The sequence below is a fragment of the Lycorma delicatula genome, chromosome 8, assembly GCF_047948215.1.
Source record: "Lycorma delicatula isolate Av1 chromosome 8, ASM4794821v1, whole genome shotgun sequence".
Classification (NCBI taxonomy): domain Eukaryota; kingdom Metazoa; phylum Arthropoda; class Insecta; order Hemiptera; family Fulgoridae; genus Lycorma; species Lycorma delicatula.
In genome coordinates this window covers 72,005,714-72,020,093 of record NC_134462.1, presented here as the reverse complement: position 1 = coordinate 72,020,093, position 14,380 = coordinate 72,005,714, and the positions used below count along the sequence as shown (strand labels likewise).

Sequence of the window (14,380 nt, the reverse complement as noted above, 5' to 3'; positions counted from 1 at the left end):
TAGATAAAAGAAGAATTTATTAACTTGCAAAATATTTTGTTCCTTTTATTCATATTATTTATTTATAATTAATTTAATTTTTTTTTCAATGTAATTACCATTATAGATGTTTATCTCATTTAAATTTAATAATAACATTTACGATCAATAAAATTAACTGAAAATGGAAGATGAAAGCTATCAGAACTTTTATTTTAGCTTTGAGTAATGGAGGATGGAGATGGACACGGTACAAGGAATTTGTCTTAGCACAAAAACCTTACAATGATTATAAGTAACATGTAATTTTTATAACACCGGGCAGAAGAAACACAATAGAATCATAACGCTAATAAAGTGAAAAAAAAAAATTAAATGGTTTTTTAAAATCATAATAAAAATTATGTACTAAGGACCTTTCTTTCTTTCTTTTTCCTGTTTAGCCTCCGGTAATTACCGTTTAGATAATACTTCAGAGGATGAATGAGGATGATATGTATGAGTGTGAATGAAGTGTAGTCTTGTACATTCTCAGTTCGACCATACCTGAGATGTGTGGTTAATTGAAACCCAACCACCAAAGAACACCGGTACCCACGATCTAGTATTCAAGTCCGTGTAAAAATAGCTGGCTTTACTAGGACTTGAACGCTGGAACTCTCGACTTCCAAATCAGCTGATGTGAGAAGACGCGTTCACCACTAGACCAACCCGGTGGGTCATGTACTAAGGACCTGGATGTGAACAAGGTTACTCATCATATTTTCCATTAATTACTGATGGATTAATCAAAGATCAATCATTATTTGTAGCATTTTAGAAAATATAAATAAGAATGATTCTTATGGGTCACATAATGTAGCGACTGTGGTGGTTTTAAGTGAATGAACAAAATAAAAAAGGGTTACTATAATATTGCACACTACAGAACTGTTTGAAAGAAGATTAGGAATATAATAAGGGGTAATTTGTTTTAAACTATAGTGTAGTTTTAGAAAGGGAAAATAGATTTTTTATGTAATATTCAACATGGAAGCATGTCTATGAAAGGAATTGGAATATCCAATTAAAAAAGTAGCATCTTTGTCTTTCATTTAGAGGCTCTGGGCTTGGATTTGCTATTTTTCAAACGGTACAATATCTCATATTGTATTCCCATACACAAGCTTGAGTTTCTATGGAAAATAAATGATCTAATAAAACCAACTCTGTTCTTGGTTTGGTATTTAAGCAAATCACGAACACTTGTGCAGAAGGAATTAGAAAGAATGAAAATAAAGAAGGATAATAGTCATAAATATTGTGTGACATAAGTAAGAATTATGTCTAATTTACAGTAGGAAAAACAGGGTTTTTACAATCTAAAACGGTTTTAGATTGAAACAGATTTAAGGTAAGGAATTCCTAATAGATATGGATGGTGAACAAAAAAGCATGAGGCAAAGATGTTACAAAGAAGCACTATTACTAGATTATTTATTGATAACATCATTATGTGAAAGAAAGATAAGGTAAATTTAAAGAGAATTAAAATCTCAAATCAGGAAATTAACAAAAGTGGGATAAAAATAACACAAGAAAAGCAAGATAATACTGCACATCTAAGGCCACTGTTGAAACAAGGCTTCTGTTGTAAGCTTGCCCTTTGACCTGTTCAGTTCAATTGCACAAGTTCAAAATGCAACACAAACCTAAACCCCCTGCTGTTAAGTGCAATTGCATCAATTCACAATACAACTAACAAACTATGTTGGTTCTGGAACAAGTGAAACTAAGGTACAAAGTTCAAACCTGTCCTAGAACCGTGGTGCAACTATCAAATGTATAAAAAAATTAAACAAACTAATTAAGACTGATTTCCAGATAACTGAGATATGGTTGGTCAAGAGCGAAACTGATGTACGGTAATCTTCAATAATACCATACCCACACTTAAAATGTGAAAATAGGATGAATGGTTGTGGATATAAGAGCACTCCATTGCACCTACTAAAACTGTGCCCTCAGGGTAACCCAATGTTATCTTTTGATGGATGGTAAAGAGATCAGATGGGATGGTGTACTGATGTAGGGGGGTCGAAAATTTTTTTAAAGCGCTAAGACTTGCTGTTTTCATATATCTGCAATTCTTCTTATAGGAAACTACACATTTAAAGTAAAATCAATAATACAAATGGGAATAATTATGCTCATTAGAAAAAATAACATTTAGAAACATAATATTAAAAAAACATAACAACAGTTGTCTTATTCAAATGAATTCTTAATGTAAAAAAAAAAATCCAGGCGTTAACTTAGGTATTATAATATTTCCATTAGTAAGTTATAAAATTAAAATAATTCTAATGCAGGTGTTTTCTTTTGTGAAACAAATTGTAATTGGATTTAATGTACTTACTCTTCTTAGGAGGATCTTCACTCACAATACGCATCACTTTAACTTTTTGCCCATCAGAAGTAACATATTCTCTTATCACACTGTTTCCTTTATTCTGAGTAGTTGAATCACTTTTCAATCGCTTCCAAGGTTGCCGTTGCTTATCAGATAGATCATCAACATTACAAAACCCACGGTAACCAACACTTGGTGGTAAAACAGTTACTTTACGTGTTACAACATCATTATTAGAATTATCACCACTATTCTGATTTTCAGCAATATTATCATGCCTTGAAAGGTGTACATCACTAGTTGTTTCTAATTTACGAACTATTTTACCAGAGAATTTACATGGATCTAACCATATTTCTTCATTTTTATAATCTACCTGACTTGCAAGTTCCTCTTCTTCAAGTTTTAATGTATTCGGTATATCTTCAACATTATCAATGACAATGGGTGGTACCGATTCATTTTTTTCTGAAATATCTTCACACTGATTTAAATTATCAACTGGTCCCCAAGAAGCAAATAAATCAGTTTCTTCAACATTACTACTTAAAGCCAGATCTAGCTGTTCTTTATTATAATTCAATGACATCTCTTCAAATCAATTTAATCTGAATAAATTCACTAGAAACTGTAATCTAGCTATAGAAGATGAAAATCTGAAACTACCAAAATAAAATTATAGTATGATATAGTTTATTATGTACATCTTAATCTTAATACATTAATATAGTAGTGTTCAATACTGTTACTTTAAGACTAAATATTTTTATTTGAAAAAGGCAGAACTAACAAAAGAAAAGGCACTATTAAAATAAAAGATCATGCAAGTATAATATTTTTATTTCAAATAGTTGATAAATAAATCACAGGAAATTTGTACAAGTGTTCAAATTTATAAGTAAAATTCACAACAGATTTATATGTAACGTTTTTTGAATAAATGATTTCATCATCAATTATCAAATACTGCATCAGATATTGCACTGTTATTGCTACAGTAGTTTTTATATTAAGTTTATATGTATATGAAAAGTAACTCCCCTCAAATTTTTTTATAACTGAGATAACTGGATACAGTTTGTGGCATTCTTCCTTGTACCAAGGGGCTACTTCAATGGACATATATTTCACTCTCTTTAATTTTTGGGCAGCAATGAGGAGGGGGCAACTCAAAAATTTCAAACAAGACAAATGATCATTTGACATATAGTTTTAAAGAGCTCGATGAGATGAGAAAAATTATACAATTAAAACTAAATTCTGATCGCTCAATCAAAAATGGTGGCCAACAATGTCTCTTTTTCAGATAAGTAAAATTATGATTGTATGCTCCCCTTTAATCTTTGTTACCTGAGGTATCCCGATTCTCTCTTTGGAAATCTTATTTGATAAGAGAGGCTAACTCAGTAAGCTCCAATTTAGAGTAGCCTTCAAGGGGGACAGGGGGCAGGGTGACTCAAACATTTTAAATGGGACATATGGTCATGTAATATTGTGTTATAAAAAAGCAAAACAGTATTAAAAGATTAAATACTGACTATTTAAACCAAAATGGCAACCACAAATGTTATTACATTAATTAAATATTAATTATTAAAATCTTTCAAATGCTTCTTTTAATTAAACTTACATGAAGAATTTTATTTCAGTAAATAACAGTAATTTTTTTTTTTATTTACAAAATTCTACATGAATTAAAAAAAACACTTGATTAAAATTATTTCAGATAAAAAATGTTACTGCATCTCATTTTATTTATTAAATATTCAAACTGTTCTCTCTGTTCCTTCATGGGGTATTCCATTTTAATTCAACAAATGATCAGCGCATCACTATTTTTGATTTTGATGATATTTGGTATATGATTGTTACATAACCAAATATTGTAATGTACATTGAAGTTACATTTACAAATTTTGGGCCCAAAATAAATAATGAAGAGCTTAGGGTAACAGGCTTGTTTTTTACCTTTTAACTCTTAGGTACTAGTAAAAAAAATTGGACTGTTACAAAGATTTTGAAAATGTCTAATTTTTGGGGCCCAAAAACCACACGTGGGTCAGGTGGCAAAAATCTGAAATGTTTACAGCAGTAAGTACTTTTTATTTACTTTAAAACCATATAAAATTTATTTTGTTAGTCAAAGGGGATGACGAGTAATGAAGCCAACAAAACCGCTAAAAACACAGTTTCTTTTAGCCGTAAACAACGTATCGAAAAATGCTGATGTTATGTATCTTTTTCAGATTATATATTAAAAATACAGACATGAGCACATTAGGAAATAAAGAAATTAAATTTGCATAAGATAAAATTTATTTATTTGGGAAATTTTATATATTCAGCCACACCTGGTATTTTAGAGTTGTTAATTTACAAAAATCCAGATGACGAAAAACGAATAAATCTTTCAAATATAACAAAGTAATCAGAGAGCGTTATCCTCCAGAACGAATAGATAGATCTGTTTCACCATATAAAATACCAGCCACATCTTTCTCAGGACTACTCTCGCTCAATTCAATTACAACCCAGTCTATTTATATTGGGATGATCCAAACGTAGCTAGATTGTATACGACGGATGAATATGCGCTGGAAATAAGAGCATTTCGATTGAAATCATATCCATAAATACAGAATTGAAAGATGTTGAATTTGAATAGATTATTGGTATTAGAGTATTATTTTTTTTTTAATACAGAAATGTCACGAACCCGAATAAGATTAGATAGTAAAAGAAAACGATGAAAGAGTGGAAAAGGTATTCCTGGTCCTCCAGAAATTGGTTTTTCCCAAACAAAAGATGACATTATGGTATGCAAAATCATGGATTGTGTAATGTATCTGATCGGATTGACGACGCGGATACGTTTACTTTTAAACGAGCTCAACAAATTATTAAAATCACAATGGAAAGTTTAGACAAGGCGATAATAGACTATGATGTAAAGATTAAAAAGTATACAGAGGATGAAGAAAAGAGGCTTGCAGAAGCAAGTATAAAGTTTATGACAGATGCGCTCGAGCCACTTAAAAGAAAAATTGACGAATATATAGATACTGAATTAAATGGTCGCATTACAGAAGAATTCAAGACACATTTAGAAAATGAGATTAATTCTACACTAACTCAAATGAAAAGATAAAATTAAAAGTACTTCATAAAACATGGTGTATTTTTATAGTTCAACCGGTTTAGTATAATTAAATGCGAAATAATCTGCTTTTTTCGATAAATTTATTGTATTTTTTTAGTTTATGTGAAATATTTTGGAGGTGAAGATCTTCACCACCTAATTTACATAAACTAAAGATTGATGATTATTGTAAAAATGAGTTGAAGTTATCTCATCGGCCGTAATTCCGGCTGATGAAACGGGTAATACATTACAAAATCATTAACACTGAAAATGTTGACGTTAAAGATTGCCGATTATTGTAAAAATGTGCTGAAAAGATTATCTTATATAAAATATTTTGCCATTAATCTCATAAAAAGCCGACGTGTGAATGTACGCTTCGGCTTCTTACTAGTTAAAAGCCATGGTCGGGATTCCAGGCTCGGCTAATTTAAAATAAATTAAAGAATCATTTTGATTTTTATATCTGAGTGAAAAATAAATGTTCATAAATATGGATATGAAGGTAACAAAAAATAAAAAGAAAGGACGCGGTATTATCGGTTCTATAGTTAATAAAAATGTAGATTTATTAACATTTGAGGCGCATTTGCCGGGTTACAATTATTATGGGCCGGGAACAAAATTAGATAAGCGATTAAACCGTGGTGATAAAGGCGTCAATAAACCGGATGATGCCTGTAAACTGCACGATGTAGCTTATTCGAAGTATTCAGATAATAAAACGAGATGTCAAGCCGATAAAGCGCTTGCTGAACAATCTTGGGAACTTGTAATCGGACCAGATAGCAGTTTTGCAGAAAGAGCAGCTGCCTACTTTGTAACTAACGCGATGAAAGTTAAATCGAAATTTGGTGGTAGATTGAGACTTAAGAAAAGTGGTGGGAGATTAAAAATTAAAGAAAGTTGTTAAGAAAAAAAATCGATTCAATACTGAAACACGATCACGAGTTGACCGAGTACTCGAAACAGTTGAAAATTCCACATTTTAGATGTGTTTTTATGCTCAACGCTTACCGAAAAAGATTAGGAGAAATGAATGCACTATAGTTAATTTAGATACTTCAAACCGTCGCGTTACGCATTTTTTTTCCGGAAAATCGATAAAAATGTCGATTATTTTATATAACACATCCTTTTCCAGAATTGATGAATTATTTCGGGAAATCTAATGTAATGTACAATTATACTAGATATAAAGCCGACGTCTATGTAATTTCCGATCGATTATGTTTACAATTTTTATCCGAATAAATTATATGTTTTAGATACGTTTTTTTTCTAGATAGATAGAATAGATATGTCGTGTCTATTATCGAATGGCGGTAACAGTTCGACTATTAGGAAATCGTTTTCTACTCCAATCATCCTTTCAAAAGGCCAGCCAATACGAATTGGGTTTAAAATGGTTGATGACCGCCAACACTATTCTGAACGTAGAAGAGAATAAAATTAATAAATTGTGTTACGCGTTATATAAAGATGTCAAAAAAGATGAAAATAATAATTATGTATTTACAAAGAAAAATTATATAATACAGGCGGGTAGTTATGAAATCGAAAATATATCAGAATATATACAGAATGAAATGAAAAAATTAAAAAAGCCATTTCCTTGCGAGCAAACATCAATACATTACAATGCGAAATTAAAAGCAGTGTGTGGATAGATTTTTCGGATACAGATTGCAGCATCGGGAGTCTGTTGGGTTATGTCCGAATTCTCAAATCGAATACAACACATTTTTCAGATAAAATAATACATATCGCTCCTGTAAACGTAATACGTGTAAAATGTAATATTATTTCCGGTAGTTTTAGAAACGAAGATAAAGATTGTATTTTATAAGAGTTTCCACTAAGTACAGACCCCGGTAAGATAACTAAAGAATATCGATTTTATACTGAATATCTACCGGTAGATGTGAGAAAATTTTACAATTTAGTTATACCGTTGACCGATGAAAATGATAATTTATTAAATCTAAAGATGTTGTTAGTATTGAAAGAATCAAAATAAACTATTGTAACCGAATTTTTATTTTTTTTATTTTTTAGATATGCCACTCAAATTCGAAAATGAAGAAGAAAGTTGAAACGTTTCAGATTGACAAAAGAAAGCGCAGAGAAATAAAAAGCTCTAGGACTTGAAATCATTGCTGCGAAACTTAAAAGCACAAATACGTTATTGAAATGAAAAATTAAATTTCCATATTATAGAACGTGTAAGATGAATTATTTAAAAGTTAATAAAGTAGCGCGTTCAGAGGAATCCCTAACATATAATATATACTCGCGTTAAAATGAATCCGTAAGGATAGGTGTAATTGATTTGAAAATTAAAGTTGAAGCGGAAGAGAATTTTAAACCTAATACAATCGCGTATTGTTTATTAGTTTATGATAATATAGTCACATACTCTCCGTTGACGGGTACCGTGATAAAGCAACAGTAATAGATCAAAGATAACGAATATTTTTATTTTTTTGTAGCTAATGTCAGTTATAATAGTAAATGCAGATAAATAAATACATTTTACTTCATCATCAAATATTTCTGAAAAAATGGCGTATCTCGCGAAAACGGTGGCACCTAGACGCATGGTAATGGGGACTATCGTTTCGGGAAGTGGCAAAGTATATTTTCATTTAAGCCTTTCACAATCGCGTCAAAAATGCCCTAGGACGCACCGTTTTCGAGATACGTCCTTTTTTATAATTATGATGTGATAAAAACTTAATAAAGAACCAACAATTATTTTGAAGATTGAACCAACATTAAATAAGGATCACTGTACGCATTAAATAATGATCAATGATAAAATACCATTTCGCTGAAAGTAATGATGACCGATTGATGTAGAACATAATCATAAATTTACAATTAATCATGGTATTTTTGCGGTTAAATTTCACGATGGAAGAGTGAATTCACTGAGAAAACACTGGTTCCCTACGAAAAATTTCTGAAAAAAAGGGCGTATCTCGAAAACAGTGGCACCTGGACGCATGGGGCTAGGCTCTATCGTTCTGGGGGATCCCAAAGTACCTTCACAACTTAGCCTTTCAAAATCGCGCCAGAATTGGCCTAGGGCGCACCGTTTTCGAGATACGCCCTTTTTTCAGAAATCCTATTTAACGTATCGAATCACCCGTCCTGGTTCTGCAACACTTTCATTGTTAGTTCTTTGTTGTACTTTTGGAGGCATCTCAAACCCATGTTTTGTTATGTATTTTGCAGTAAATCCACTAATTCAGCGTGAAAATTTAACTACAGAGCAGGGGATAATCATGGAAAATATACGTTCAGGTTCTGCGTCAACTTGGACAAGGGGTCAAAGGTCGAAGTGTTGCAGAACCTGGACATTCTATAGTGCTGTAATATAATATTGGCTAGCCAAACCACAAACACACACACACACGCGCGCGCACACACACACATATTTTTTTAAACATATTTATCATTTTAACTTTTAATCAATATTTTCATTATTTTATGACATATTTTTATACATGGAATTTTTAAGTTTTAACTTTTAATTTTCATTTTAAATCTTAAATTTAAAAGGAAAAGAATGTTTAATTTTAATTCAATTTTTATTTAATCCGATTTTAAATTTTATTAAATATTGTTTTATTGTATTTATCAAGATTTTATTTTGTTAATGTTGTGTATTTATAATATGTAATTTTATATGAACAATTAAAATTTTAGATTAACTGAAGATGCGAGAAAATCGTAAAAGTACCTTGTGTATAATGATATAAGACAAGTGTCATCCTACTTAATTTAATTTTATTCTGTACTTGGTTGATCAAGTTATTTATTTATATCTGTATAATAGTACAGAGAAATAAGAGTCTTAAAATTGTCTTTAAAAAATAATATATATAAATATATATAAAATTTAAATTTAATTTATTATTTAATATTATAAATCATTTTATTATTTTTAATATACAATATTACATAAAATAGGTAGTCTTTAAAAGTACTGAACCTTCTACGCCTAAAATAATGTAATCGTATTCTGGCAAAAGTTGATAAAGACTAGCATGTAAGCAGTCACATCACCAATGGCCTAAACATCAGTCACCAAAAAATAAAAATAAATTTAAAAAAATTAAATTTCTATATGCGAAATACTGAAACATAATGAAATTGAGCCAATTCTAAAGCAGTTCATCACGAGTGATGAAAACTGGATAACCTAAGACAACAATGTTTGAAAATGATCATGGTCTAAGCGAGGAGAAGCTCTACAGTCTAGGGCAAAGCCCACACTGATGGCCAGGAAGGTTATGCTGTACGTACATTTGGTGAGATTGGAAGAGCATCATGCATCACAAGTTGCTGTTACCAGGCAGAACGATACTCAGGCTTGCACTGTCTACAATTAGCACGACTGCACCTAGCAATTAAAAAAAAAAACAGCCTGAACAGGTCAAGAGAAAGGGTGACCTATACCTAATCAAAATGGTGACAAAGCAAGTTTTAAAAATCACCTATAGTACCCAAAGTAATGCTCATACTGAAAAACTGATAAGTTTTGAAGTAGGGGCATTTGATAAATTATTTTTTTTTTACTATTTCACTGTTGAGCAATACTACAGTGGTACTGTATACCACTTTTAAAACTGACAGTGAAAAATATTAAAGACCACCATGTTGGTTATAGGGGGTGTTATTTAACATATCAAAATTTTTGTTACTCAATGCCTTAAAGTTGTATCAAAACCCTACCCTTTCCATTTAAAATTTTGAGCTGTTCTTCTATGGGACCCCGTGGAAGATTGGTGTATGATTTTTCCTAAAAAAAAAATAGATTGTTTCAACGTGTGTGGGTTGTATAAAAACATACTGCTTATAACATGAAAAGAACGAGGAGTTACTCATTTCAATAACTTGTTATAACCAAATTTCAGATCAAAGAATTTAGAATATATAACTTTTGATACACCCTTTCTAAACTGCACACTAACAAAAAATAATATGCTTGTTATTCTTATATTAAGTTACTTGCAATTAATAAAGATGTACCCCTTTTTATTCATCAAACTTTTCAAATAAATCTAACACATAAAATAGAACACAAACAAAAACCCATGAGACAACAGTTTTATAACTGACTTATCACATCTATCTTTACAGAGTGCCTAAGAATTAACATAAGATTTAAATTGTCAGACTTTTTTTCTGTTTTTGGCTACGCTCTCTGAAGCACATGTAGTAATCACATTCTGCTAAGTATTGAGTTAGTTGTGATGAATAAATATACAATGCAGGAGTGCATATGGTGAAAATATATTATAGATACACAAAGTGTTGTGCTGTCACTGGTGTACATTATCGTAAGATAACAGCATTTTTGTGACCTCATTTGGATTGGCTTTGATGAGATGTTCTTCCAGCAGGTATGGCACCACATGTCATGCAGCATGCGAAACTATCAAGTTGTTCCAGCAAAATTTCATGGATGGCTGATCTTACACAACAGTGATCACATCGGCCATCAAGGTCATGCAACCTTACACTGTGTGACTTTTATCTCTGGGGATTTGTAAAGTCCAAGGTTTACAGGAAAAACATACACCAAACATTCCTGAATTTAACGAAGAAATCTAACCTGTTATGGCAACAACTGAGCCACATGTCTGCAAAAATGTGACTGCAAATTTTGTCAAAATATTGGGCAAGTGTCATATGAGACAGGGAGGACATTTGCCAGATATTATTTTCCATATTTAATAGGAGTATTTACTCTTTAAAAGTATGTTACAACTTTGTCAACTCATGCACAAATAAAAGTTCATTTTGTAAATTTAAATCTTGTGTTACTTTTGGTACATCCTGTAGTAATACAACTGCTATTTTCATTATTCATACTGTTTGTTTGGACTGTAAAATAAGTTTATTTATAGGAATATTTTTGATGTTTTCTTTAAACCAAGTAAATAAAAGTTTGTAAAAAAATCATCATCCTCAGATATCTATATTCTCTCTTTACTTATATTTTTCCAAAAAAAAGGTCCAAGAAGACCTAGAAGTTTTCACTACTCTCAGGGTTTTCCCTAAATTGTATTAAAAGTCAAGTTACTACTTTCATTTCATCACAAAATTGTCTGTTACAAGGACCTTCCATTTTAAAACATCAAACAATACCAGACTTCTCTTTAATGATAAGTTTTATTTACCTCAATTTACAGAACAGTAAAAACTGTTTTGGTGTAAACAAAAAAAAAATTGTTATTACAAAACGATCAAACGAATAACTAAGCACCACATCTTAACTGAAATATAATAGTATATATGCAACTGAAAACCCTGACATCAATTTTATAAAAGTAAAAATATCATACCAAATAAACTTCAACAGACTGAACAAATTTATACATTGTACATAAACTGAGTATGTACAAAATACCAAATGAAAAAAGTGTTACCTTGAGAATTATTTGTAAAAATGAAATTTTTCACATTTGCTTTATTTTTTCCTTAACATTTTACACACTTGTATCGACCTTTGCTTCATCAGAACATTTTGTGGAGATTAAATTGAAAACTTTAACTAATAAAAATAAAGTGAAGGATGTTTAAACGTCTTTAGAAACTGGGAGAAATATATTATTTTACAAGATTTGTATTCAGCAATTCATATTAAGAAACATCCCAATAAAATATTTTTCCATAATGTTTCACAACATGTTAAGGCAATACTTAACATTTTTATAATATTAATTATTTTAAATAAAAAGTTAATGGCATAATTTAAATATTGGCAAAAAACTATTAGTTTATGTACAAGAACAATGCAAATAGGTCTGCCTCTTTCCAAAGTAATGGATGACAGAAAATGCAAGGCGAATGAATAGACCCATCAAGGATTGTAGATCATTCATATTTAGAAAGATCAGTATACAATCATAAGAACAGTAATTTGAATTTCTTTTTAATAAAAATTAAAACTGATAAAAAATAAATTTTAGGAATGATTCAGCACAAAGAAGAAATGTTTTACTGTAAATATTTTTTTCTAAAACCTTAAAACTATGAGCACATTGACCCTAACATTCAAGAAATTTTTAAGCAAAAATATTAATGACTCTTAAAAAACTCAAAACATTATAAATTATCAACTAATGATTACAAATGGTGATTTTTTAAACATCGATTAAAATTTATTTCAGGAATTAATTGTAATCAAAACATAATAAACACCTTTGTGCTACCTAGAAAGATAGCAAACACTTTGGGCACTGTCTCACATTGCACTATAATGAACTGTCAATTATAATTAGCAGTGAATTCATTAATAAACAGTGAATAACCATCATTAATAATAATGCACATCTTTTGCAATTAATTTACTTAAGGTAAGTAAAAATAAAAAAGATAAATCCACCTATACAAACAAAACTAAAATGTTATTGCATCAAAATAATTTTTTAACTATTAATTAGATCAAAACATATTACTGATTTAATACATCATTTTCATCAAGTGAGATAGGCAAAATGAAAAGAATAGAAACTCACATATAGCAATATATTAAAATAATACGGACAAAACATGGTGTTCTTAAAAAATTGATTATAAATTATTTTTATCCTAACCAAAAAGAGAAAAAAAACCGGCAAATAATAACGTAAATTTAAAACTTCAGAGTAACATGTCAGTTTATCAAGCAAGATTTCATAATTAATTAAAAAGGCAATTTTGCTGTAATAAAAAATACACTGACATTTTACTACAGTAAAATTATCAGCAGTACAAATATTATAAGTTTTTCTCAGTAATATTACAAACGATTTTTGATACTAAACACAAGATTAATTTTTTATAGTAACTCTTATCTACCTATGACAATAACAAAGCACAGTAAACCATTAACTAATTTTCAAAACAAAACAAAACATTAAACACTATGGTCACAACAATGTAAATTTATAATATCGATTTATACAAAACTTATACTAAAAAGAAAAATAATCATAAGTACGTCAAAATACACAAATGATTATCACTTAAACAAACACAAACCACCTTAGATATATGTCAATTTTAAAACTTACATGACAATTAAATGTTTAGGTTAGTAATCATAATTTTAATACACCATCGTCTAGACACTTGTTTTCGCAGTAATAACCAGTATAAATCATCATAACAAATATAACATCAGTAAATTACTAGTTCAAAGATTCATGTCCATCACTCGAAAAGTGAGAGAAAATGTGTAATATGACCGAAATGCAACCGTTAAAACTACCTTCATCACAACCACCTCTATTTAAACGCGGGCTAGCGTCATACCCGCCCTCAAGTGAGTGTTTGAATAATTTTTCACCACCGCCTAGTTTGAAAGCAGAAAAAAACGAATTTGGACAGATGCTTTGTTAATAAGAATACGCGTGTTAAAAATAGTTAATTTCGTTAGCAATTTTTTGGACTTCTAATCAACGTTTTGTAAAACTATTACATGTTGAAGCAATAACTTATTTTATAAGTTGGTTATGCACTATTTATATTCTCTTCAGTTATTGTTTTACTAATGGCCATATATGTTCGTTCACACATATAACATACATTCTCCTTAGATATCCTACGATAATTCAGTAGTAAGACAACTAAAACACAATACAGTTAATTAATTTTTTCATGACGTCTTGATAAATAGATTTTGTTGGTGCCTTTAATTAGAAAAGATAAAATGGCATTAATTAATAAAATAATAATGACTTGCTTCAAGCACGCTATTTTCGACATTGTAGGTGACAGAGCAAATTCCCACAAAATTAAAAAAAAATGATTAAATTTAACATCTAATTTTCAAGTATGGGCAACAGTTTGAATTGCATTCTTGCAGC

At 30.0% G+C, this 14,380-nt stretch overlaps 1 protein-coding gene across 1 annotated transcript in view; it reads right to left on the bottom strand.

Annotated features, from left to right (window-relative positions):
• Positions 1-13,774, bottom strand: part of LOC142329328 (uncharacterized) — a 63,801-nt gene extending 50,027 nt beyond the window's left edge. The window contains exons 1-2 of the mRNA XM_075373813.1: positions 13,586-13,774; positions 2,378-3,033 (exon numbers count right to left, since the gene is read on the bottom strand). Of these exons, the coding sequence (XP_075229928.1) occupies positions 2,378-2,960 (583 nt within the window). The 5' untranslated portion in view covers positions 2,961-3,033; positions 13,586-13,774. The remainder of the gene's footprint in view (positions 1-2,377; positions 3,034-13,585) is intronic.
• Between the last annotated feature and the right edge of the window lie 606 nt (positions 13,775-14,380).